Source organism: Haliotis asinina, chromosome 14 (assembly GCF_037392515.1).
Source record: "Haliotis asinina isolate JCU_RB_2024 chromosome 14, JCU_Hal_asi_v2, whole genome shotgun sequence".
NCBI lineage: Eukaryota > Metazoa > Mollusca > Gastropoda > Lepetellida > Haliotidae > Haliotis > Haliotis asinina.
Window position 1 is genome coordinate 18,025,466 of NC_090293.1, and position 27,970 is coordinate 18,053,435.

Genomic DNA, 27,970 nt, shown 5'->3' on the forward strand with positions numbered 1-27,970 from the left:
TGGAGGTCAGAAACCTAAAAAATGTTGAGGACCATATTCTATGGTGCTGTATTTCAGTGCTCAAATCGCTGCTAGAGTCTGACAACGTATGGAGATGCACAATGCTAGAAATGTCTTTTCGTATGCCTTCTGGAACAGGTGAGTTTTGATGACATTCTTGAAATCATGAAGATAAGAAATAGATCCTATGTTTTCTGTGAGTTCCACAGTGCTGGGCCAGCCGCTGCAAATCTGCAGTCGCCATAGTTTGCTGATCTTGAAGATGGAGGATCAAGCAGATTCTGGTTAGCTGACCGCAATACTGGCTGGTTGATCATCTGTGCTGCGATCCGGAAGATTGGATGGAGCAAGTTTCGACTTAAACACAAGCGTCAGTACTTGTATTTCACCTTCTACTCCACTTTCAACCAAAGAAGGCGCGCCAGAACAGGTGCTATGTTGCCCGATTTCCTTGTTCTCATCGCCACTCTGGTTGCTGAGTTCTGTACTCGCTGCAGCCTGTTGATGTGGATCTGGGGTAGTCCATACAACAGTGTTGCGATGGTCCATGCAGAAGCGAGAACACACGTGACTGGACCAGCAAAACATCAGCTTTGGTAGTGATGACTTCCTTATTAGGCTGATATTGCGGATATTGGCATATGTTGTTGATGTGAGATTCGGCTCAGAGAGTTGACTCAAAGACAAAGATTCCTTGCCTCCTGTGCTGGGTTCATGATATGGTCACCAACATGAAATGATGGAAGACTCTGTCGTGCAGATTTGGAACTGAAGACCATTTGTTCCGTTTTCTCGCTGTTCAGCTTTATCAAGTGGCAAGCCATCCACTGTTTAATGTCTGCTGCACAAAACCGAGCTGTTAGATCTCTGGTCGGTGGGTTTGAATGCAAGATAAACTGGCGTGCCATCTGCGCAGAGATGTATCGATGACGGCGATCTGTATCTCCCAAAGGTGAAGTATATACAGTGAATATGATCGGCCCCAAGTTCTACTCCCATAGACACGCTATTCTTCAACTTCACGACCTCAGAGCGCCATGATAGATATGATTGAAACCCGTCATAAGCGGTGATTTGGTGCTATTTGAATGTTTTCTGTTTAAGAGCGCTGTTATTTGTTTGTTTGGTTGTTTTGGGTATTTTTTGGCAAATCAAAATTGTGCTGCCAGACAGTAGTTTTACGATTGTATATACCCTTGTACCTCCTTGGGGTAGTAGGAAGATGGCGTAGCGTAGCGATTAAAGTGTCCGCTCGTCACGCCAAATACCCGGTTTCGATTCCCCAATTCTACAATGTGTATAGCCCATTTCTCGTGTTCCCCGCCGTGATATTGCCGGAATATTGTTAAAAGTGGCGTAAAACTAAACTCACTCACTCACCTCCTTGATCCCTGCCGTAGACCAATCATCCAACCAGTGAGATCGATAGAAGGGGTAGCTTGAGGATGCGCCATAGATCGAGAAGGAATCAGGGTTCTGATTGGTCAGCTCCAGGTCATGTGCCACCCCAGGCTGTGACCAGGACTCTATGAAGTTTATACCAGACCCACTGACCGCCTTGAAGACAAGCGTCCACCCGTCGCTGCTGACTGTAAGAAAACACACTAAAATATAATTGCAAGCAGCAATATAGGCTCCGTGGCCTTTTTGGGATAGGTCCTTAAATCCTTTAGTAATAGGCTATGCCTTGAGTACTTCCTCGGAGGATATTCAAGTCAATATGAGAGGCAACAAGACGCCAGTGTAGAAACATATAAATAGACGTTTTGTGATCTGGCTTGGATTCAATTTCTTTCAAAGCTTATGTTCATAGATCTAAGAATAGCATTGGGCCCAAAAGTAGGACTTGTGTAGCGTTGGTCCAGGACACAAGTATAGAAATTGTTCTTAAAGGACATGAACCCGGTGTTCTAACTGTCAGGAACACTGTCAGGAATAGTTAGTGTTTGGTGGCCTAGGCCGACTCGAACGAGATTTATACCGGCCGTTGGTGACACGAATTATAGTCATCAAGCTATGTACTGTCACAAACGGGGTCTTAGCACTATATAAAATGAAAAGGTTGTAACGAGGTCAACACACCAAGTATGTTTTAGGGAGAATTCAACAATGATCACTGTTTTTATCCCATTACAAGTATACACACATATATGTACCTACAAAATGAGACATAGGGCACAAAAGTCGAAGCAGTACTTAGGCAGCAAAGGTCTTCGGAAACTCGAAAAATCGTGACTTCCGAGGGTCTCTCTATTCCGAGGCAAAATCCCTCGTCAGAAATTTGTAGCGGTAACTCACCTATTTTCTTGTTTATTTCACAGTGTACCCCAAACATGTTGAATTGATGGCACCTGTCAAAGCACGAATCGCCTTTCATTCGGAGACATTACACCTTACTATCATAATGGGTTTACTACATTTATCCATCGTAAACGGGATTGTGTCATGCCCGTTTCTCCTTGACGACCTTAATGGGACACATACTAAGACCCTGTTAGTGACAGTACATACCTGGATGACTGTTCTTTACGTTGCAAGCCCTGTAGATTGAATCATGCTTCGTTTTCTCTCCTTACTCTTACGAGCTATGGGTAGTTGGATTAAACAATGCCAGGTCACAATGGTGATGTACGTGACGTCTAAGGTACAGGTGTTTGTTTCAAATATATTTGAGGGCTTGAAATAGTGAACAGATCTAAAAAACTACAGCCATGAACATGTTTGTGACACGAGAGAGGATCTCTGGAACACAGCCGAGGTCGCACGCTCATTTACAAGTAGTTCGGGTGTAGTAGAAATAGTTCCCTCTTTAGCGTACTGTAGCTGTTCTTAGATCTATAGTCAAAACAGTTGGTGTTCTGGAATAAGCAGGACAGCCTCTATCAGAGGGAGGCAACTACATGTTACACAGCTTTTAGGAAATGCTTGCAGTATTGCCATGCTCAGGGTCCTTTTGTACACCCACAGGCAAACTGTAGTGCAAATGAGGTTTGAACCGGAAGCTGACAGGAGTAATGGAGGCGAAGAACGGTCTGATGACGTACCATGAGTTACGTGCATGATTATTAAATATGGGGTTGGAAATCTGAGAGCACAACCTAGTGAGGAAACGGGAGTGTACCTTTGATAGTAGCGATATTATATTTTAACATGATTTTTTTTAACCGAAGCGAGGGAAGTGCGTTGCCAACCTTTGCTCGCTTCGCTCGCATATAAGATGAATGGTCATATTCTCTACGCTGCGCAACGTCATTTGCGCTACAGTTTGCCTGTGGTACACCATGTAAGTTGGTGGCCAGTTCCATATATATAACTTATTAAAGAGGAAACAAGGAACTAAGGGCTTCGAGTCCACAGCGTCTACGAGAGACTGACAGTATGTTTTGGCTTTGCTAGCCAACACAATTACCGCGCACAAGAAAGAAGAAAGAAAACAAAACGATTCATGAATAATATTGTTGAATTCACTTGCAATTGCGAAGTCGATTCGTTGAAATATGTGTGTAGAGAATTTTAGGCGTGCTTTACTATTTTCATGGAGTCTATTTTCTGAATAAGAATTAGGCCAGGTAACTTCGAAAATAATGCATCATAGCAGTAATATATATTTGGTATATCAGCAGAAATTAGAATGGTTTGGGTCCGTCTTTGATCCCGAATTCAACTGATTTATAAAAAAATCCGTGATATAGTATAATGTTGTTTGTTTTTTAACCCCCTGGATGCCACACCACAGGGACATATATGTCCCTCCTCCTCAACCCTCACTTTGAAGTCCAATAAAATTTTAAATATGCTACGCATCTATATATATATATATATATATATATATATATATATATATATATATATATATATATATATATATATATATATATATATATATATATATATATATATATTTAGTTCTGAATTCTGTGGAAAATTTCCTGTTTCTTGATGCCATCCACTATTATCTCAGACAAAGCTAAAGTGATTAAAACTACGTTTGAAAATAGGCTTCATCGTAAATGTCCAGCCGTTTAATCATTGCTTAGAATGGCTCAATACGCTTAGAATATTCAGGGGAAGAGTGTCGTAGTAAGAAATAGCCAATTAAAAATAGATACAGTGCAATCAAAAAGAAGAAGCGAGAAATGCCGATAAGTACCGTTGTCGTTCTGCGTGATTTTGCGTCAGTCATGGCGTCACGCTGCACTAAAAGTTTGACAGTTTCTTACGAAAACACGTTACAATCTAATTCTGGACTCACAAAAGTCCAGAAACCCTCCGCACTGTGGCCACTCTCTCACTAGCCTCTTGACAAAAATAAACATGCAGCTGTTATGAATATGTGCTAAGGATGAAAAAAAGAAAAAAGTGTTTTTCGAAATCTCAAACTTTCAGCTCGCTCGCCCATGTGCGGGAATGTTTAGTTTCGTCCAGAATTAATGTTCTGGAAGTTGTAAATGAATGAAAGTATGTTCATAAGTATCATGATACAAATTTCAGCTCGGTGTAACTTGACTCTGCAAAATTGAGAGCGATTCTAAAAATCTCGCCCATGGGCGAAAAACATTTTAGCCCTTGGACTAGAATGTTTACTCAAAACACATGTTTTTCCATGCTTTGCAGTTTCTAAATGAATGGAAGTATATTTGTGAGTGTCATGACACGAAACTCAGCTCATTTTGACTTAATTCTGCTAATTTAGAGCGATTTAAATAAAAAATCTCGCCCCATGGCTAGAATGTTTCCTTTTGTTCAAAATACACGTTTTCCCATGTTTTGGAGGTTGTAAATGGATGGAAGTATGTTCATAAGTATCATGACACGAAATTCAACTCATTTTGACTTAATTCCGCTAATTTAGAGTGATCTTAATAAATCTCGCCCATGGGCGAAAAACATTTGACCCATGGGGGAGAATATTTCCTTTTATTCAAAACGCATCTTTTCCCATATTTTAGAGGTATGAGGGTATATTTATAAGCAGCATAACACAAAATTCAACTCATTTTGACTTAATTCCGCTAATTTGTAACAAGTACAATATAATATATTAGGATATTTTTTTTATTGTTTTGGAAGTTGGAAATGAACGAAAGTGTGTTTATAAATATCATGACGAAACATGAAATCATTCTGGTCTTAATTCGACTAATCTCGCTCGTGGACGAAAATATTTCCATTCGCTTGTTTTCTTTATTTTGCAAATATACGGTTAAAAATAGTTGAAAGTATAATCACACATAATTCAATTCAATTTAGTGAGTGAGTTTATCTTTACGCCCCACTCAGCAATATCCAGCTATATGACGGCGGTTTGTAACTAATCGAGTCTGGACCAGACAATCCAGTGACCAACAACATAAGCGTCGGTCTGCGCAAACTGGAACTGATGATATGTGTCAACCAAGTCATAGGGCCTGACCATCACACCCCGTTAGTCGCCTCTTACGACAAGCATAGTTTCTTTTTATGGCAAACATGGGTTGCTGAAGGCCTATTCTACTCCAGGTCTTCACGGTACCTGAATGCAGAGCTTTACTTCCAGCAACATATTGACTTAGAATACTACGCCTTGGAACTCTTTTCAGTTTAGGTATTCTATAAATACTAACAAAATTCAAGATACGTCTATGAAGTTTAAGTTATTTGTGAAAGCCCTGATTAAGAGTGACCGAACCAGTGAAATAAAGATTATGTTGGGACACATTAATAAACAGTGTTGTGAGAGCTTTGAGCTGTATTGAAATACGTCTTGTCAATCCCACTGACATTCGCCAATAACCACTTAAATATAATATACATAGTCTGTGCTTCTTCAGATCAAATAATGGTGAATTAAGAAACCCTAACGGGGTAATTAAGGAAAGAACTCAAAATACTGTCAACTTCTGTCCAGGTCGTCACACGTCACCAGTGGTGAGTTAAACGCAATGTAAAACCTTCTCACAAAAGAAACACAAAGCACCAAAAATGTTTTTCTTTCTAAGGGACACTCGGTATGTAGACAAAGTTTCAATTGCTGAATACATTCAATCGTGGGCAAACCCTTACGCTTGCATTTTTTTAAGTGTACCTACCCAGTTTAGCATGTTTCGTTTTAACATTGTTGGATCCACTTTTAGTAATTCCCGTTTGCCCGTCCCGGCTTTTCTTCTACAGAGGTTTTATGAAGTATTCTCCTATTTGTCAGACCAGGAATAATCTACAACATGCATATGTCACACGCTTGCTTTCTTTACCATTTGTAAACACACGTTGATTAGTACAAATGGTGAAGAAACAGACATCTTTACAACGCAATTAAACAATTAAACATTCATGACTTGCTTGTATGACGAGACACTTTCCTGTAATCCCCGAAACGCGTCAGCAGAGACCATTATAATCTATTATGTGATCTCTGGTATCAGGGATATCAGGCGTGAATAAGCACTAATTAGTCTCTCCACAGCGAGTCAGGCAATCAGCACATTGTTCCAGGACTTGAGCAGTGAAGTGGCTCTCGGGCTTAATGAGTTAAAGACTGAAACAGCACTGAAACGACGACTAGCTGTAAAATGACAAAACGTCTATCGATTTTCAGGACAACCCATTGTGCATGGGACTAATTAGCTGGGACGGTTAAAAAAGCTATGAATGCTTGTTCATGAAGTTGACAAATACACGCTAACCATGTGAGGCGTCGCTCCGTGCGTGGGAACACGAAGAAGTCATGATTACTTCGTGTTTGGAAAAAAAACGAACAAGAGACAATCTTTCTGCAACTGATACGTGTTCTGATATTTAGTTGTAACAGGGAGCCTAATGTTGTAGAGTATCCCTGCTTGTAAGGAGGCACTATATAGAGTGCGGAATGCATTCTTGTTGTAGATTATCCCTGGTTTTATCCACCGACCAAAACTTGTCGCTGACACGGCCCCACAATACCACACGCACTGGTTGGGGTGGATTGGGGGAGGGGGTAACTGAGGAGATGACCAAGGCAAGGAAGACACAAGTACTCCATACTCTATCATGGTATCCCTTTCTGTCTGATGATGGACCCTTTCTCATTGCGGTCTATGATGACTTCGGTGAACGGAAACAAAAAAAACTTATTCACTGTGAAATACAGGAAAAAGTTGAATCCGTCCACGATTTTATCATCAAGACACAAAGCTTGATAATTTTTTTTAAGGAAAACAAATTAAGTTATCAATAACATTCTCACAATTGTTCCGTGTTTCTACAAAGAGCTAGTCAGACTCAACAAACCGTAACTCTTTTTATGTTTACCTAGATGATAGTTGTATTTGTTGTAATAATATGTATACATATATATGTTATTTATATGATAGTTTATATCGACACATGCTTCATTTATATTTTGTATCATATGTTTACGGGTGTGGTATTGATATAAACTGTAAAAGGTCACATGCAACGTGAAACACGACTCTGCAGATTCTATACCTTTCGGTGTGCAGTTACCGAAATATATCATTAATAAATCTGTGCTGCGCTCAAAACGCATGTGCAGTGAGTATGCATGCCCGCAGCATGGGGTCGTGAGCAGTAGTCTAATCTTGGTTGTGTGCACAAACAAGTAAACAATCTACTCGTTAACATGTTGACTGTGATAAGCAGACTCTTTCACAGAGGAAACTCAGTGTCTGGTTTATTGGCACTTATATGTCTGACAGTCTGTCTGACAATATGCAATGCACAACTTCAATTACTGACCACATGCAATTAACACCTATCGGGTTTATAAGCAATAACAAAGAGCCGGCTAAGTGTTTTGGGAAATAAACCAGTGCAATGAAACAGTGCGCGGACAAGCCCCTGTGGACACACATTAAGCTTTCAATACTCTCGAAGTCAGTTAATCCTAATCAGTAATGAAGTTTCATCCTCAATAATGTTTATAAGCGCAATACTAAGTTAATTAATGAAGCCTGTTAATCCCTATCCCTTCTAATCTCTATTACTGATTCAATAAAAACATGTCACTTAAGCAATTCATTTAGAAAATAAAACATGTTTGGGGGTTTTGTCCACAGGCCTTCATTTGGGTTTTGTCCTTATGGGTTTTTGTCCTTATGGGTTTTTGTCCTTATGGGGTTTGTCCTTATTGGTTTTTGTCCTCATGGGTTCTTGTCCTTGTGGGGTTTTGTTCTTATGGGGTTTGTCCTTATGGGGTTTTGTTCTTAAGGGGTTTGTCCTTATGGGTTTTGTCCTTATGGGGTTTTGTCCTTATGGGTTTTTGTTCATTATGGGGTAAGTCCATCTCGGGTCCTTGAGGGTAGCCAAAGTACCCATGGTGATCTACCTTCAGTTCCCGGCGGTCTATGGCCTGTTCTCGTTTTATATGGCCTGTTTGTATTTTATGTATTGTCCGAAAAGTGGACATTATATGCTTGGTTTATATGTGACTGATATTCTTTTACTGTCCCTTACTGACGGGTTTTATAATATACATCTATTCGTTATCGATGTTTAACTGGGTCACGTAAGAATGTGGCGGAAATAATGCTGACATGACGGTATATATTAACACACTCTCACTTAAATTGTTTTCATCAAAGATTTGTTTTATTTTTTCAACGAACTTTGATACGAGGATAAACTGAAACAGTTTCCATTTTGTTTTCATTAAACGTAGAAAGAATTTTCTCAAGTGACAGGATAGTTATATAGACATTGACATATGCAAACCCAAACGACTAAATTTTAAAATTAAGTTAGCTCGCCTTTGTGTCAAACTGTTTCGTCATTGGGGACTGACATTTATAACAGTGTTTTGAGGAAAAGTAAATATTCTCGCAAATAGGCCCAAAGTCTAATGAGTTGAACTTTGTGCCATGATACTAAAAAATGTACTTTCATTCATTTACAACCTCCAAAACATTGGGGAAAACCCATGTACGAGGGGATGTCAATAAGTTTTGAGCCTTGCATATAAAAGCACAAAATATTGGTATGAACCACATTTATTTTTCAACATAGTCCCCTTGTGAGTCAAGACACTTGATCCATCTTTTCCGCCAGGCGCTGATGCCATCTCTGTAGAAGGCGCCATTTTCGTCCTCAAACCAAGCCACAGTTGCAGCAATAAGCTCATTATCATCCTGAAATCTACGACCACGCAAGTGTTTCTTGAGATTTGGGAAGAGATTGTAATCACTTGGTGCCAGGTCTGGAGAGTAGGGGGGGGATGCGGCAAGATTTCGTACCCGCATTCCTGGACAGCAGCGGCTGCAACGCGAGAGGTATGTACTGGAGCATTGTCTTGATGTAGAAGAATACCACCTCTGATCTTGCCCCCCGCGCTTCTCTTTGATTGACTGTCGCACTTGCCTCAACAAGTTAGCGTAATATTCCCCATTCATTGTTCTTCCTTTTGGTAAGTAATCTATGTGGATGACGCCTTTGCTATCAAAGAAGACTGTCCATTACCTTCTGCACTGATCTGGAGGCTTTGAACTTTTTGGTCCTGGGAGAAGTGACATGTTTCCATTCCATGGATTCTTGTTTGCTCTCAGGATCGTAGTGGTGGATCCAGGTTTCATCACAGGTTACTAGCCTAAAGTGAAAATCTTCTGGATTCTTGTTGTATCTGGTTAGCATGGAGTTGCTTATGGTGACCCTTGTTTGCTTCATTTCATCTGCAAGCATTCTTGGCACCCATCTTGCGCACGCCTTAGACATGACGAGATGTTCATGAAGAATTGTCTCGATGGATCCGTGAAATGCCTGTGGTCTCCTCTAACTCGTGGAGTGTGATTCGACGATTTTCCAGCACAAGCCTATGCACTCTGTCACTGTTTTCCTGACTAGTGCTTGTTGTTGGGCGACCTGGACGGGGGTCATCTTCAACCCCCTCTCTACCATGCTTAAATTCATTGAGCCATCGTTTGATGGTAGCAGATGAAAGGGAAGACTTCCCATAAACTGCTGAAAGCCTTTCTTCAATGTTCTTCGCCGAGTTTCCTTCAAGAACTAAAAACTTAATTACTGCTCTATACTAAATTTTATTCATTTTCACTGCCGTGAGGGGGGTGGGGGTGGAGGTCTCTTTCTGTCAATGTGAGCTGTTCAATAACTTCTTAGAGTAGGATACCAAAACTTATATATCACATCAGCTACACCCCAAGGTTCAATGTCGTACCATAGGCTGTGACACCTGGGTATGAAAAATGCTCAAGGCTCAAAACTTATTGACATCCCCTCGTATTTTGAGTGAACGTAAATATTCTCGCTCATGTGTCAAGATGTTTTTCGCCAATGGGCGATATTTTTTAATAAATGGCTCTAAATTAGCTGAATTACGTCCAAATGAGTTGAATTTTATGTCATGATACTTATGAGTATACCCTCATTCACTCACAACATCCAAAACATTGAAAAGATGTATTTGGAGTAAACAGAAATATTCTCGCGTATGGTCTAAATGTTTTTCACCCATAGGCGAGATATTTCAAATTCGCTCTAAATTAGAGGAATTAAGTCAACATCAGTTGAATTTTGTGTCATGATACTTATGAATATCCATACCCTCATGTATTCACAACGTACAAAACCTGTATTTGGAGTAAAAGTAAATATTCTCGCACATGTGTCAAAATGTTTTTTGCCCACGGGCGAGACATATTTAAATCGCTCTAAATCAAGTCAAAATGAGTTGAAATTGGTGCCAGGATACTCATAAATGTCCTTCCATTCATTTGCTACCTCCAAAACATGGCAAACGATGCATTTGGAGTAAAAGGAAATATTCTCGTCCATGGGCCAAGTGTTTTTTGCCCATGGGCGAGATTTCTTTTAATTCGCTCTAGATTAACTGAATTGAGTGAAAATGAATTGAATTTTCTGTCAAGATACTCATAAATGTAATTTCTTTATTTCCAACACAAAAACATGGGAAAAGATGTATTTTGAGTAAAAGGAAACATTCTCGCCAATGGGCCAAATGTTTTTCGCCGATGGCCGATGGATTTTTAAAATTCGCTCTAAATTAGCAGAATTATGTCAAAATGAGCTGATTTTGTGTTATGAGATTTTTCATACATTTACAACTTCCAAAACATGGAAAAGGATGTCTTTGTAGTAAAAGGAAATATTCTCGTCCGTGGGTCAAAAGGTTTCTCACCCGTGGGCAAGATTTTTTAATATCGCTCTTGGCATGATCATGCCCTTGGGCGAGCGAGTTTAAAGTCTGAGTTTTCTTTTTTTCATCCTTAGCACATATTCATAACAGCTGCATGTATATTTTTGTCAAGTCGCTTGTGAGAGAGTGGCCACAGTGCGGAGAGTGTCTGGACTTTTTGTGTGTCCAAAATTAAATTGTGACATATTTGAATTATCAAATGATTGCATTGTATCTATTTTCCATTTGCCGTTTCTTCCCACGATAGTCTTCCCCTGACTATTCTAAGCATATTGAGCCATTATAGGCAATGATTAGACGGCTGGATGTTGGAAAATTTCCGAAAATGCTACGCAGTGTAAACTGGAATTTTTCTTTGTTTGCATTTCAAACAAACTCTTTCGAGTGCAACGTTTAGGAGCTGACTCCTTTCCACCACAGAGACGTCTTGTGCTGACCTGGGACCTGGGATCAGATGTCTTCACCTTCAAAGTGTCGTATTCCGAAAAGGCCTACACAAAGCATGGAGTCCTGTCCACTGTGAACAATCTATTTGATCCGTTGGGGTTTGTCGCTCCAGTGGTGATCCAATGGAAGATTCTCCCCAGGAAACTTGTATCCGAGAATACTGACTGGGATGCTCCCCTACCGGAACATTTCTGACAAGAATAGGAAGATTGGAAAGTATCACTAAGCCACCTTGAGGACTTACAGATTCCACGAACTTACATCCCTGGATCCCTGGCAAGCACAACGTAGGCAGAGATTCATAACTTATGCGATGCCTCTGAAAAAGCAATTGCAGCCATTTCATATCTAAAACTTGTGGACAAAGATGGACAAACTAACTGTGGCTTTGTTCTCGGCAAAGCAAAGGTTGCTCCTAAACATGGACACACCATCCCTCGGTTAGAGCTCTATGGAGCTGTTCTTGCTGTTGAGATTGCTGACCAAGGGTGTGACCAGATTGACATGCCAATCAATGTAGTAAAGTTCTTCACTGATAGTCAGATTGTTCTCGGCTATATCCGGAATGAGTCCAACAGAGTGGAAAGGATTAGGAAAGTTTCTGAACCAGACCAGTGGTTCCATGCATCTACAGACATTAACCCTGCAGATTGGGGAACGCGATCTTGTCCTGCTGCAAACATGAGGAACTGTAACTGGCTTCTTGGTCCAACAGTACTGCAAGAAACTGAAGGCATCAAGACAACTGCACCTGTGGATGGGCTTGGATCCGAAGTGAGTGAAAGCAACAATGCTGGCAACAGTGTCCGAAGTGGTCAGTTGAAATCTCATTGCTTCAAACGATTCTGTAGTTGGAAGAAAATAGTCAAGACTATCATGCTCCTGAAACATGTTGGACAAAGACATTGCAAGCAAACTATTGCCAACGAGCCATCCTTCTCACTCACTGAGCAATTTCTGATTAAGGAGGTCCAACAAGAAGTGTATGGTAAGGAAATGGACTGTCTCAGAAACAGGAAAGCACTTCCTAAGAATAGTTCAATACTGTTCTTGAATCCAACCCTTGATGACTGTGGTATGCTAAGAGTTGGCGGAAGACTCAGTAGGGCCAAAATAACCACTGAAATGAAACATCCTTTGATCATTCCTGGAGGACATTATGTTGCAAGTTTTCTGGGGCGATACCATCATGAAAATGTGAAGCATCAAGGACGGCATTTCACTGAAGGTGCTATCAGATCAGCTGGTCTTTGGATAACTGGAGGCAAAAGACTTGTCAATTCAATCATCCATTCCTGTGTCAGTTGTAGAAAGCTTAGAGGTAAGCTTGAGCATCAGAAGATGGCAGATCTACCACACGATCATTTGGAACCTCCATTTGGTCCTCCATTCATCTACATGGGAGTGGATACATGTGGTCCATGGACCATTGTGACACGCAGAACTAGAGGAGGTCAGGCTAATAGCAAATGCTGGGCCCTGTTGTTTACATGCTTGACAACTCATGTTATCCACATAGAGGTTATAGAGGGGATGAGCAGTGCAGCATTCATCAATGCGTTGAGACGGTTCATATCAATTAGAGGGAATGTAACAGAGTTCTGGTCCGACTGCGGAACTAACTTTGTTGATCTGTGTGATCTTCCTGTTGATTGCGTGAACATCGAAGATAAACCGGTCAAAGCCTTCCTGACTGAGAAAAGAACCAAGTGGATTTTTAACCGTCCTCATTCTTCTCACATGGGAGGAACTTGGGAAAGATTGATTGGTTTCACACGTCAGATATTAGACTCAATGTTGACTCGTGTTGCCGGAAATAATTTGACCCATGACATGATTACCACCTTTATGGCAGAGGCGTGTGCAGTTGTAAATGCAAGACCAATAACACCTGCATCAGCTGATCCTGAGATGCCTTGGGTGTTGAGTCCGCCGACACTTCTTACTCAGAAGAATGACCACATCACACAACCAATGGGAGACTTTGAACTTGGTGTGTTGTACAAGTTCCAGTGGAAACATGTACAAGCTATGGCTAATCAGTAGTTTATTCCTGGTCAGGGCAATGCTGATTTATAACTGTCGCTCATGCTGATTGACGTCCGTTGGACGGTGTCAGCCGTCGCTGATGTTTTATCCGTAATTTAATCTCAGAGGAGCCAAAATCAACAATTAATCTTAAAGTCATATTTAACAGGCTTTGTGGAGAGATGTTGTACTATTTTAATATTCTGGATTCTTTGAAGTTATGATGACTGATTGTTAGTACTGCATGCGTCCAATCTGAATTCCAACTTTACTGTCAAAACATGATTTGTATTTGTTCCAGCTTCTTACTCTTTTGCTCTTAGAAAATAAAGCTGGAGAGACAAAGCGCTAATGTTCGTGATGCCTGAGCTTCGGACATTACAAGCTATGTTGTGGTTAAAAATAGGGTTACAAATCATATCACTACTTTAAAACAAACGAGTGGGACGTCCGGTACTTTTGATGACAGCAATGATTACCACGTTTGGAGGTTTAAACAAGGGCCAGGTGATGATTGGAAAAAAATTTTGCTGGATACATCGAAAGGATACACTCGCGCTGGTATTATCCATTTAAACAATTTGATTCTTGGGGCTCAATCGCAGACACGCTCTAGTATTATAGGTAAGGGAACTGCTTACGATGCACAGAAACAGTTTGTGGCTAATATTGAGGACGCAATAGCATCGCCTGTTGATCTACCTAGTGCTATAAAATGATATCAAAACACATTGCAATATGCCAGGTGAAAGGTGGACTACATGTTTGTGTGGGATTATACGTGGCTTGTGTCTTATTTGGTTAAAAATTCCTTAGTGGGGGTGTGGGGATACCCCTGTCATGTTCAGTAACTGTTTTCACCCTTTAAAGGTTCACATTGTATCGGTCCAGGCATGTCAAAGGGATGTCAAGTCACCCAGCTGATCATCTAATCCAACTATTTAGACTCAATACATTTTGTCTATCTTTGATATGTGTTTGTGGTTGATCACAGAAACTTTTGCCTCTTAGTATATAATTAAAATTATATCTCTATTGATATATAATATGTCTGAGGGAAAATCATTTGTTAACGACGCATACCACCCATTGGTGGTTTCCGGATTATCAGTAGGATATGCTCAGTTTACTAAAATGATGATAAAAGAACCAACTATAAAGCTCGACTTCGACCTGCAAAATATTTTTATGCTTACTATGAACATTGGTATGGCGATGGCCACCAAGCACGTTCTGGTAAAGCAAGGTATTATACCTGAAAATATTTTAAAGTAATGTATATAATATGGCCACGATAGCAATGATGGTTGGTGAAGCTCTTGTGAACGCCCCATCATTTTCCGGGAGTAATTTCCTTCTTTCTCAGTTAAGAGATTCAAAGCGGAGCGGAAACGACACAATTTAGCTATAGAAAAGCTACAAGGTGCACAGTCTGAATACGCTATGAGACGAATGAATAGACTAGATTTTATCAATGATCAACTCTAGTGCGAAGGTCATTCTGTTAGAACTTCCAAGGACGTCGACGAAGCTATGAAAGAATACGTGTTAATGGGTAAACAACCGGAACCATTAAATGAACCAACAATTTCTCAGCATTACACTCCTTCAGAGCGACAGAAAGATCGTCAGTTGGTTTTCGTGGCCCTTGGTTTGGCGGTGACAGTGTTAATAGTTAAACGATTAGACTAATTACACAAATTATTATATCACAAATAAATGAGAACAGCTCCACATATTTGTACCTATGGGGAAAACTGAAATTTGTGGTAAAATAAGCAGCGGTGAGGGTTATTGTTCTTATCATCTTAAAGATAATATCAACTATAAGTGCTCGAAGTGTGGCATAGGGGTGAAAGGTCATTACCGATTATGTAAAGCCCATGGCACAGATAAAAAATGATTTCAGCTTATTTACGAGAAGGAAAAGGGCTACATCAGCAAAGTTAAACACTTGTTAAAGATCAAGGTTTGATTGTTAATTCTTCGCGAACGAATCCTCTACGTGGCCCATTTTCCAAGAAGTACAGGTTAGGTTCCACGTCTTTCATATCCACTCGTTTGATATTCTACATTTTCATAGACCAGGTAGGATCTGTAGCACGTTTATGGGTGTCTCCCTCGTATTCACCTGGTTGATATAAATATCTAACAATCGTGCAATCTGGAACTTTTTTTTACTTTTTTACAGCGGGGTGCTGCTGCCTCCACTGCAATGGATTTCATACGGATTGCGTCAGCTGGTCTAGTGGGGGGTTCCCCTACACCCCCAAGTAGCCTAGTTGTTTCACGATTCATAAAGTCAATCAGCCGAGGAAGTCATACTACCCATTCAGTATTTCTATTTTTGGGATTCTCTAAATCATGTGAATACTGGTGTACAGGTTAGCCCGCCAAATTTGATTAGGTGTATGAATACCGAATTTTCTCATGGGTATATATTTTGGTGCCGGTATGTATACTTGCCATATAGCTTGTTTTTGTAACCAGTCTTTGGGTTTTTCTTCCGAAACATATGTGGCTTTAGCTAATTTTTTCAGAGAATCTGCCCCTTTCCAATATCCTCACGTGCTGTAGTAAATTTTCTCCATTATATTTCTGTTACTTAAATATTTAGTGCGGAGACACCCCACCGATCAAGGAGTGACCATAAGCATAAGTGTTGATGCCATCTGAAGCTAGATATCGTTTTGTATCCATCGGTGATAGAGATGTCTTATTCAAAGTCAACCTGTATATCTTATGCCCATCACTACGAAGTACGTTCATTTGGTGTTTGAACGTTTTCTTCTCGAATAGGGCCTGTTTGTAGAGGGTATGCTTAATATGTCGTTTCACCATGTTCTTTTTCACACCCTTAGCCTTTCTTATTTCAGCGTCGTCTTTTGATAGAATACATCTTAGGTCTCAACCCAATGTATTCAGCAATTGGTGTGCCCGCACATGCATCCTTCATCTTACCCAATACTTTCTTGTTGACTTGGCTGTGTATGGGGTGGTCTATCAGGTAATCACTGGTGTCGTACATGTGTATATTGTTTTTCATATCCTTGTACACATCCTTGGTTTGAATCTTCATCAGCAGGGAATCCGTATCCATGTACAACACGTCGCATCTGCCACCATATTATTTCTTGAGCTTGTTGTAGTAGAAATCATACATCTGGAGTTTGGATAGGTCTAGAATGCTCATACCGATATAGACCGGTCGATTAAGTTTGATGTGACTCTTTTTCATATGTATAGCTGCCAAGTCATCATCGAAAATAGTACTTCTATCATACGCCAGGGTCTCTATCAGTTTCCAGAGCTTGTCTTCCTCATTCGGCCGGACTAGCTTCACGTTAACATGTTATCGTAAATTTTCCATTATTTTGCTGAATACAGAGTTGTTCATTAGTTTGTACAAGTTCTTCTCCAAGTCGTTGGTGCCAGCTTTCGTATGTCCATGTTCATCCTGATGTAGGGTTCCCTCCATGGGCTTTGATCGAACCTCAGTAATCTGTGTACCTTAGTCAGCTTCACACCCAGTGATAGATACAGCTGTACGTTACGATAGTGAACAATATACTTTGTTTTGTTCATCAAATTCGGTACCAGTTTTTCAATAGGGGATGGGGACACCCCACCAAGCAAGTTATCTTGATACTGAGACATCCAGTCGTGATTAACCTTCATTCATTCAGGAGCAAATGGATAGCTGTTATGAGACTGATGCAATTCCGCTGGGTACTCTAAGTCCACTTTGAGTATATAACCCTTATTAGAATGGGGGAATACCCCCACACCCCCAGTGTTAATCACAGACTGAAGCACCTATTCGAATCCACCCGTGGGTAGATACTGACTCATAGCCCAGCTCCATAACTCCACACCTGTTTTCTTCCATAAGGCATTCCACGATAGCCTTGGACTCAAATAATAACATTCTGGGTCCAAACCGTATTGCTTCAAACACGTTTTTCTGAATATCTCAAACACATCAGCCAACAGCAACACATCTGTTTTCAAATATAAATCGTGATAATCACCTAGATTCTCACAGCCTAGTTTTTCCCATACATTTCTCGCATGTTCGTAATTGTCTTGCAAGACAGACACGTCTGACAGCTTGCCATAGAAGCGCTCAGTGGGAGGTAACTCTGTCTCATTAAACTTAGACCAGTCATCCATGTATTCATACGGGTAAATACCCTTACGTAGCAGCAAAGCTCTATTTTTCTCTTCTGTGTACTGATTAGTTATAGCCAAATCATCTGGGTTATTAGCCTTTACCAAACTGTCTAGAGATGACAACAGAAACTGAACACTATCTATGAATCTCAACCTATTTAGTGAAAAGGATATATATATATCTCCATATTGTTTGGGATACAGAATATGTTGCCTTCTACCTTTGAAATAGCTTGCATAATCAAGTGTGAATCATACCCGCGTAGATTGTGAAATACCACCGGGATATGAATAAGTTTAGGATTTATCCATAGCTTTAAGTTGCATTCATTGTGAGCCGCACCTCTGTATTTGTTGGTAATGTGACAGTGGTCTCTAACAGAATCACCATTCAGAGGTTTATGGCACATGTGACAATGTGTGCTTTTGTTGTGGGCTTTCTGATCTGCTTGGGTCATACGCATTGGTGTTTTGTTGTGCCATCTTTTCCTGAACTCCCCCTCCTCGTGTTGTAAAACCTTTAGAAATTTCCCAGCCGCGTCTGAGCCTCTATAAATGATGGGAGGCTGTCTTTTTCAATCAGTTCACAAAGAACCTGTTGGATTTCATCTGCAGTTGTCCAAGAGGTATATGTAGCATTTTCACCACAGTCCAAATGTTGAAGAGAATCTACTCTTTGAAACTGCAGAAATTCCATCAAGGATGTGTATTTTACAGTAGCAAAACCTTCTTTGCTAACCAATACACAGTTTTGATTGCAGAAATAATTGCTTCAGTTTTCTGAGTCAGAGCCTTGTGAGATGGAACTGAAAAGTTTCTGCTCTGTACTAGTCCCCGTAGTGACTGGATATGACAAACACTTTCAACATGACTTTCTAGTGTAGATGTAATTTGTACAGTCATTGCTAGTAAGTGTGTTTTTCTTGCCACATTTCACGCAGTCACTGCATGTCATTACACCAGACTTTTCATCACATCTCAACCAAGGATAGTCTTTCAACTATTTCTGTTGGAACGAGTGTTTATACTTTTTACATTTAGAATTTTGTTTTTCACTCTCTGTACCACTGATAGTTGGATTTTCATTCGCATGGTTGTCAGGAGATCGTGTTTCACTTTCGCCGTGATTTTCTATCTGGGCATCGCCAACATCGCTAGGTGTAGATCTACCTGCATTTTCCTGTTGAAAGTTACCGTTGAAAGTCAATGTTTCTGTTTTTTGGAAGAAGTCTGTAATTCTTCTTCTCTTCATCTTGTTTATATCAAACTGCTACCAAAACTAACAAGGGTAAACCGTGTCAATCGATATGGTCTGTTTGCACAGCAGTTTGGGCAACCATTGTAAGCGGGTCACGTGATACCCAGCCATGCACTCCAATCATCCATACTATGATACAACTCAAACTAAATATGCTTTATGGTTCAACTTCTTTATTATACATGGCCACATTTCGAGACAGTTCCTAGTCTCTTCACCTGAATAATATAATATATACACCTGGAAATTAATCAAGCAACACCCCAATTTTTTCTATTGGAGCAACTTTGAAGTGTTCTGACAATCAAAATATGCCGGGTTGATATAGTTTGACACTTTTTTATTCAACAGACGATCTCTGACAAACAACTTAAAGGGAAAAAGTATCAAGACTTTGCTTTATTGCAACGAAATCCAAATTCTTAAAACTGTCTTAAATTCATGAAAAAATGGACACAATTTACTATTCATCCACAGACGTTGTTGTCAGGTGTATTAACACAAATGTCACATGGAAAGAAAGAACAGTCATCTGAGAGTCTGCACACCGACTTTCATCAATATCTAGTGTGTCCTCCCTGCGCACGCACCACCGATTCCAGACGCCTCCTCATTCCTTGGATGAGTCTCCGGATCTGATTCTGGGGGATCCTGTTCCACTCCTCATGCAGGGCAGCCGTCAATTCGTTGAGATTATGGACTGGTGGGTCTCTCTGCCTCACACGACGGCCAATAAAGTCCCACAAATGTTCAATGGGGTTGAGGTCAGGGCTCATGGCAGGCCATGGAATTCTGTCAATTGCATTTTGCCGCAAAAAATCATTTACAGCATGCGCCCTGTGAGGTCTAGCATTGTCGTCCATAAATATGGGTCTCGTTGCCAGAGGATGGTTCTCAAAATGAGGTACCACAGCCCTGTCAAGAACCTCCTGTTGGTAACGAACACCGTTAAGGTTGCCACGGATGGTAATGATATCCAACTTGCAGTTCATGGAAATGCACCCCCATACCATAACGGAACCTCCCCCAAAGGCCACAGTCTCCTGAATGTTCCGTGGAGCCATTGCTGTGTTCCTCTGCCTCCAGACCCGAGTACGACCGTCCACCATGTGCAGCAAGAACCGGCTCTCATCTGAGAAATGGACCTTCCTCCAAGAGGCAATGTTCCAGTGCAAACGGTCATTACACCAGGCCAGTCGGGCTGCCTTATGGGCTGGAGACAGTCTGGGTCGCTTGATTGGCCTCCTTGCCCGGTATCCTGCAGCTTTCAGACGATTCCGAACAGTCCTGTTCGAGATGGGTCTCCCTGGAAGCCACTCCTGTCTCAACCGAGAGCTCGAGTCGAAGGACCTGCGCCGTACAAGTCTCAGTAAAGCTCTGTCCTCCCGGACTGTGGTCTTCCTGGGTCTTCCTGGTCTAGGCAGGTCTTTAACTTCATTAGTGGCCCGGTATTTTTTCAAAAGTTTTGAAATTATGGAATGATGTCGTCCGATTTGAGTCCCGATTTGTCTTAGAGACATACCAGCATTCCTCATGCCGATTATTTGCCAACGAGTGGCCTCTGATAATTTCCTACGTGCCATGACATTCAAATGAATGAAAAACCGAATGCAATCGACAACCTGCGCTTGTAAACACCCCAGGGAAAAAGTGCATTTTTCGAAAGTTGAGGTTAAAGCAATGCACGTGCGCTGTGCAAGCTTCACGCGCGTCATATCAACCCATGAAAAGCTCATGCTGTATGTCAATACATCAAAATTGAATAATCAATCATCAAAATTACTTCGTTAAACTTTGTTAAGTTTTTATGTGTCTTTGAATTTGGTGTTGCTTAATTAATTTCCATATGTATATATTGTATAATAAAGAAGTTGAACCATAAAGCATATTTAGTTTGATTGCACCAAATTCTAAATGCCTTTGAAACAACATATCATATAACTGACTGAATGGTTAAACGAAATTGTTTTCATGTTTTGTTGTTCACGCTCGATACCGTAGAATTTTTAGTTGCGAATTCATGTCAATACCAACTGATTATCGAATATTTTGTCACAATAGGCTACATATGGCGCACATATTATATCCAAATGTGCCAGCTCAACTTTATTTGTGTGAAATCTGACGCACTGAATTTTTTTTTTTTTTGCGCCAGAAGGACTACCAAATGCGTAATTCCCGCACTCCCGCAGCCTGGCTGCTTGGGTATGCCTCTCTGTAAACTCATCACTGCAATACATGACGTGGAAGAGCATACGTGTACCAGCTTCTTCTTGAGAACACTGAAGTTTATCAATGCAAACATCACAGTGTGAGTGATCAACATGGTCACCATTCCCTCTTCATATCCTCCTGAGAGATAAATCTTCCTTGTGGTTCAATTTCTGGTGACACTGTGGCCTGCACTTTGGTGCACAAGAAGTTGTTGAACTGTGACTTGTTCTCAGACACACCTAGAATTTTGTTCCACTGTGGAATCTTTCTGCCTGATGACACTTGATACTTTTTTCCATCTGTGAGGTCAGCTTCTGCAGACTTGGTGGAGCTGGGGTTATCATACTGGTCAAGGTGATGGCAGGTTTCATGCTTCTCATTATTGCCATTTCATCCGAATGTAGACACTGTCTTTCTTCTAAAAGTCTGGTAAAGTGTCAACAGACTCAACCATTTCTTCTAATTTTTGTCCTAAATTGGTTTTGGATGTCTTCTTCATGGATCCATCTTCATTGAAAAGTGATGTAGGAACAGATCCAATGGGATATGAGACAACCTTGGCGATTGTGATATCATTGTTTAAATGCACAGTCACACAGTCCCATCTCCACTGAGTAGCTTTACTTTCTTCTTCTTTTCAGTAAAGGTGACCGGGGTATTGGACAACTGAAAGACATTTGCCCACATGTAGACAATGTGTCCAGGTATTGGGAAAGAGAACTTTGACAATGGGCCATTTTCTGGATTACCAGTGATTTTCTGAATTTAGAATAGTCCACTGCCTTTGTATCAATGGTAAACTTCAAAATTTCGATGGGCCATTTTTTATTCGAATATGCAAAATGCCCCATGGCCCTTGCCTTTCCCCATCACTGTGTATCCTTCACAAATGCCTCCAACCTCTTCTTTTCAATCTTGACAATGTTGCTCAGTGAATGCTGAACTTCAGAGGAAGCAAATACCAAGTAGAAATGTTGAGAGAGTCTAGATGTTTCTGCTAGTCAAAGGGATCAGTCATTCCACTTGACAGGTGATTGGACATTGCAACTGCATTGCATTAATCTCTTGTAAGTGATGAGGGATAGTTCTCTTCATGTGACGCTGAAGTGTCATAAGAAATTACTGATCGGCCTTGCATGACAGTGGAAGATTCTCCAATGAGATGACGAGAGAGTGTCCATCATAGGAGAGCGATATTTCTTCTGATGAGACCAATGACACCACCATCACTTTTCGAGTCATGAATGACTGTTTTCTCGACTCCCATGTCTGTCTAAAGACTGTAGAACTTTCCTGGTTTCTCCCTGTATGACTGTTGACCTTGAAGAAAAGCATCATTTATCTCTTTTGGCAAATTCATCATGTCTACGATATACACAGGTATTTATCCGGCATAATTTGTTCCATTTGCAGCAAAGATAAATAGCAACATTGCACCTTGAGTTGTCAGCTGAGACTCCCCATGGCTCTCCCATTCTGCACAAACATTCCACAACAGAATTAGGACAGCTTCAAGACATGTCATCCAGTAGTCAAACGTTGGAGATTTTAAGCATCTCAGTGCCTCATACTGACCCAGAAGTGGTGTCAGAACTCACAGCAGCTTCTTACAAGTTTACATCACATTGTCAAAATCCACTCTCTTGTTTTGGTACCTTCTCCCACTTCTTCAGTTTATCGGACAAGTACCTGAAATGAGAAAATATAAAACTTGAAATCTTCAAATATTCCAAAATATATGATTGTGATAAGGAGGATAACTCATCATGAAGAGAAATGCGCTTCTTAAACACAAAACTTCATTTTGTCAAAACAAAATATGAGATTTCCTTTTTCTTTAAAATATTACAAATCTGATATAAAAGTTGTTTATGATGTCATCCCTGAATAAATGAAGTTCGTGAAACTACTGTGAATGACACACATACCCACAGTGTGCATAAAGGTCTTTCGACTTATCCCAACAAAATCTGGCACTTAATCCATTTGTATTCCATATGCACCTGACATTAGACAAAGTTTAATCATTAAATCTTTTTATATTTGAAATGAATCAACAAAAAGATTTTTAAAAAACTTCCTCATAAAGGGAAAGATCCTTTTTAACAAAACACCTTCATTATAATGCACATGGATATCATAGCAAAACTTAAAGAAACATGTTCATCATATTTTTTTAAAATATTTAAATAAATATATAACATGGTGTATCTGAAACTAAAGAAATCTACTTCACAGTTCATAAGAACCTTGCAATCGATTTTTTGATAATTTGAAAAATATGTGCAAGATATGTATAAAATATTTTGTTTGGGGAAATTATACACATCAAGGAAGACATTATGAACAAACATTAATAAATTTTGGTAATAAACTTCATTATACCTATCAAATCACTTACAAACATCCTTTGCTTAAATTTGTGACTTTTTTCAGTTGAGGTTCACAATCAGTTAATATTACATTGCAGGGAAATATCAATGATTACACGATGCCATTTAGAAAGTGGTCAAATGCATCATATGTCATATTTGGGATATCACTTTCTCAGTAAAGTACAAATTCGAACCCGCACCCTCAGAGTCAGCACACTAATCGCCAGCACACAAAGTCAGCCGCCTAACCCGCTCAGCCACTGCGACTTCCACAAAAATGAAAGTCAGACAACTGGTAGTCTAGACTGCGTACTTTGTGTATATAATGAATATAATGAATCGCGGATGGGACTCAACCAAAAAAAGTACTAGAATTTGTACTTTACTTAGAAAGTGAAATCCCAAATATGACACATGTTGCAGGGAAATATCACTAGCATGTTTGGGTCACATGATTACACTAAACAGTCGTTCTATATAAGGAGGCCCATTTAGGGTTTTCTCTTGTTAGCAGTACATGCTTTAAAACATTTTTCCAAAACCAAATCTTTAAAATCCCAATAAAAACATAATTTTATAATATCTGAAGAGTAATTGGAGCACAAGAAGAAAGATGAAACATAAGATTCTCTGAATGTGATTTGATGAATATTTTACCCTCTTGAGGGTTTTCATGAATTAAAACTTGAGACTTAATTATCTTGAAATCTGTCAATGTCGACTTTAAAAATATAAAATACCGTGAAAATACCTTAGAATATCAGATACAAAAACAAATTACCTATTTGAAATGCATTTTATCATCCAACAACACTGGTGCATAACTACACCCACTGGAAATTTTCTGTCATTTCTATCACTGAAATATAAGGTTCTGATGAAAAGTACACAAATAGAAAACAACTTACCTCAGTGATGATGTTGAAGAAGCGTAAAGACTTGTTAAGGCTTCAAGTGGAAATACTTGGAAAAAGATCATACAAGCTGTCAAGTTCCAAATGACAACACTTCTATGACAGGAAGTGGTCTCAGCAGACTACACACTCTCTTACCCAGAGTTCCATGCGGCGAGCCAGCATAGTATCTCTGCCACAGGCCAGAAACGTGACGATTCCTCACATTTTACACAGTTCAGTCAATATAATGTACAAATTTCATAACTGTTTTATTTTGATGACTTTACACATCTACTTAAACATCTTTGATAAAATGGTTCAGATTCACTAAAACTTGTAACACTATATCGATTTGCGTAGCGACCCTTTGTTTACATGGGTTGTACGGCTCCACGTGCTGCCATCGAAGCCAAATACATAGCAAACGATGCAGCCTGTTTGAGATGTAAATATGTATTGTCATAAACCTTACTGATGCAGTTGTAGAAAAATATTAACATAACAGTGTAAAAAATTATGAAAACCTCGTCGAATGTACGCATTTGTTTACAAAGAGGAGAAACGTCTGGTCATGTGATATGCAAATTAGCCTGTGGCAGTGATGTTCTGCTAAGTCATCTCTGCGCCGGAGTGTGCAGACTTCAGGAGGTACTAGTAGCACTAGTTTCTTCATGACTCATATTACTGTAAAGTTTCTCTGAAGGCTTTAGTGGTTTGACATTAAAACATTTTTACAAGAGAATGTCCACGTAAATTTCACCATATCAATACGCAGATCACAAGCTTTCATTTCATGTATAGATTGTCCATACCTCTCTCAGATATCAAAAACAAATGTGTTTTGAAGGAATATCAAGTTTGTGTCATGCCCTAACTGTATTACTGTCAATGTTAAAACCGCCAATGTGACGTCATGGCAACGTCGCGTCACAACAATTGTATAAAGTTGTATTGTGACGTCAAGACAAAAGTGACGTCATAACAATCTGTTTAACTGAAATCACTTCTCCCTGAAGATACACGATTGAAACATGTAGGAAAATATCCGTGTTGTGTTATTTTTTCGGAAAGTACTTGTTATTTATCTACAACTGTCCGCTCGGTATTCTCATCACTTGCTCCAAGACTGGAATTGAGAGTGAGCTGAGAGATCAGTACTACATATTCCAGCTGTACCGTGACATGAAAATGTTCCTGATGGGACTGTGTTGAACAAATGCTTAGCATCTAAACACCCACTTGAAACTTTTTTGAGTTGCACTGCATAAGCTGGGAAGTACACTGGCCCAAAAAAAGAAACGCATAGGTGAAAATCCCGTGTTATCAGTGATGATTTAATAACTGAAATTACACAGAAAGTAATGATAATACAGCAATAAAATTCAGACATATGTTTTTTATGGCACGGTCACAAAATCAGTATCTGTTGCGACCGCCTCGAGCCTCAATCACTACTTTGCATCGCCTGGGCATAGACTGTGGGATTCCCCTCCACTCCACTCATCCTGAAACGAATCGACAAGGTGTTGACGAGTCTGTGGTTGCGACTGTCGGCTTCGGACACGTTGATCCAATTGGTCCCATAAATGTTCAGTTGGGTTAAGATCCGGAGATTTTGAAGGCCATGGAAGATGATGGCAAGGAAATCTGTTGTAATGCGTGCTGTATGCAGTCTTGCGTTGTCATGCAGGAAAATTTCTCCTCTAGCGTCAATTACGGGAATAACATGACGTACCATGATTTCATCATGATAGCGCACAGCATTCAAATTCCCTTGGAATGCACCAGCTCTGTTCTGTCATTCACAGATATGCTTGCCCACATCATTACACCTTCTCCGCCGTGTCAGTCGACCTCACGAACACACTGTTGAGCATATCTTTCCTTTCGGCTTCTGTAAATCCGCATCCTGCCATCATGTCGATACAGCATAAACCGGGATTCGTTGCTGAACCAGATCCTCCTCCAGTTCAAGAGGGTCCATGGCCAAACGTTCCTGTTCCATTGAAGACGTGCATGGCGATGATGTTGTCGCAGAACAGGTCCTGTAGGTGGTCGCATCGGTCGGATTCCATGCTCTCTTAGGCGATTCCTGATGGTTTGTGCAGAGACTCGACACAGCCCAGAAACGTCCGCGGTGTCTGCTGCTGTGAAGGTCCGATTTCGCAGATATAACACCCGAATGAAGCGGTCTTGTGCTGGAGTTGGCACCCTTGGTCTCCCACTCCTAGGACGATCTCTGGTCGGGTCGTGCTGTGTGTAGCGCTGCCAGAGACGGGGAATCGTACTCTGACTCACGTTTAGATGTCTGGCAACTGAGGACTGGCTTTCTCAAGCTTCCAAGTGTCCAATGGCTCTGTTTCTGCTCTCTTCGTTTAGTCGTGGCATCTTGAGGGTCGCATATACAGAATGAATCGCAACAGGACTGCTGGCTTTTTATACCCATCAGTATCGAGACTCACATCCCGTATTTGCACGTGCATCAGGATTTCAGATTTTTCTACATGCAGATTATATGGGGATTTTGTTCAAGGTGCTGTGTTTTGGTGAATAATCACCAAAGGTTGTGTTTGCGTGTGTTGGATAATTGTATGGGCTATATTCACACTTCATATTAATATTGACAGTCATTCCATGCCATATTTTTCGAGACAATCTACTTTGAAGATCAGACTTTAGCTATGCGTTTCTTTTTTGGGCCAGTGTACAAACTTAAAGTATAACAACTTCTTTGTTTACGACTTTCGATACAGATTGTTGTTGCCGTTGTCGAGCACGAATGACAAGGGTACAAGTAGAAACGTTATAGAAACGTCAACCACGGAATAAAGTTTGTCCATATTAAACCCTTTAAAAATTGCTTTCAAAAGTCTTGCAAGTACACTTTCCATGCAGCAGTAAAGTATATATGAGGAAAAAATTTTTTGATTTGTCACATCAGTGAAGCGGAAAGAGGGCTTTACATCAGTCATGTGTATTCTGGTTGACTTGCACCAAACGTTCTCGTATTTTTGTGATGTTTTTCATATGAACAATTCGGAGAATTGCACGTCTCTTCGCTATGTCAAAGAGAATATGAACAGTCACGATTCATTTTACCGACTCAAATGAATATGCAAGCCAGGTGTATCGAAATGGTTGTCTGTACATAATAAGAACCACGGAGGATGTCCTCTATTTCTCTTCGTCACAAAACCCATGGCCGACATTTATAATTAGGTATTCCACTGATTAACCCTTACTAAACTGTATATTATATATGATGTATTACAAACAATCATTCTATGAGTTGTCGAATTTGGTAATATTTATATCAGATAATATTGATCTGATAAAATAGATGATACTTCCTCAGTTCGTTTACTGTCGGTTTTAACACACACAAGGAATATCAGGAATTATTAGAACTTCACTCAACTTCAATAAATAATAGGCTTGT

At 40.2% G+C, this 27,970-nt stretch overlaps 2 protein-coding genes across 2 annotated transcripts in view; both read right to left on the reverse strand.

The window, feature by feature from the left end:
* The window catches only part of LOC137260980 (MOB kinase activator 3B-like), a 357,679-nt gene that overhangs the window by 268,809 nt on the left and 60,900 nt on the right, over positions 1–27,970 (reverse strand). The window lies entirely within an intron of this gene.
* The window catches only part of LOC137260978 (uncharacterized), a 40,176-nt gene that overhangs the window by 11,829 nt on the left and 377 nt on the right, over positions 1–27,970 (reverse strand). The window contains exon 2 of the mRNA XM_067798569.1: positions 1,381–1,589. Within this exon, the coding sequence (XP_067654670.1) occupies positions 1,381–1,589 (209 nt within the window). The remainder of the gene's footprint in view (positions 1–1,380; positions 1,590–27,970) is intronic.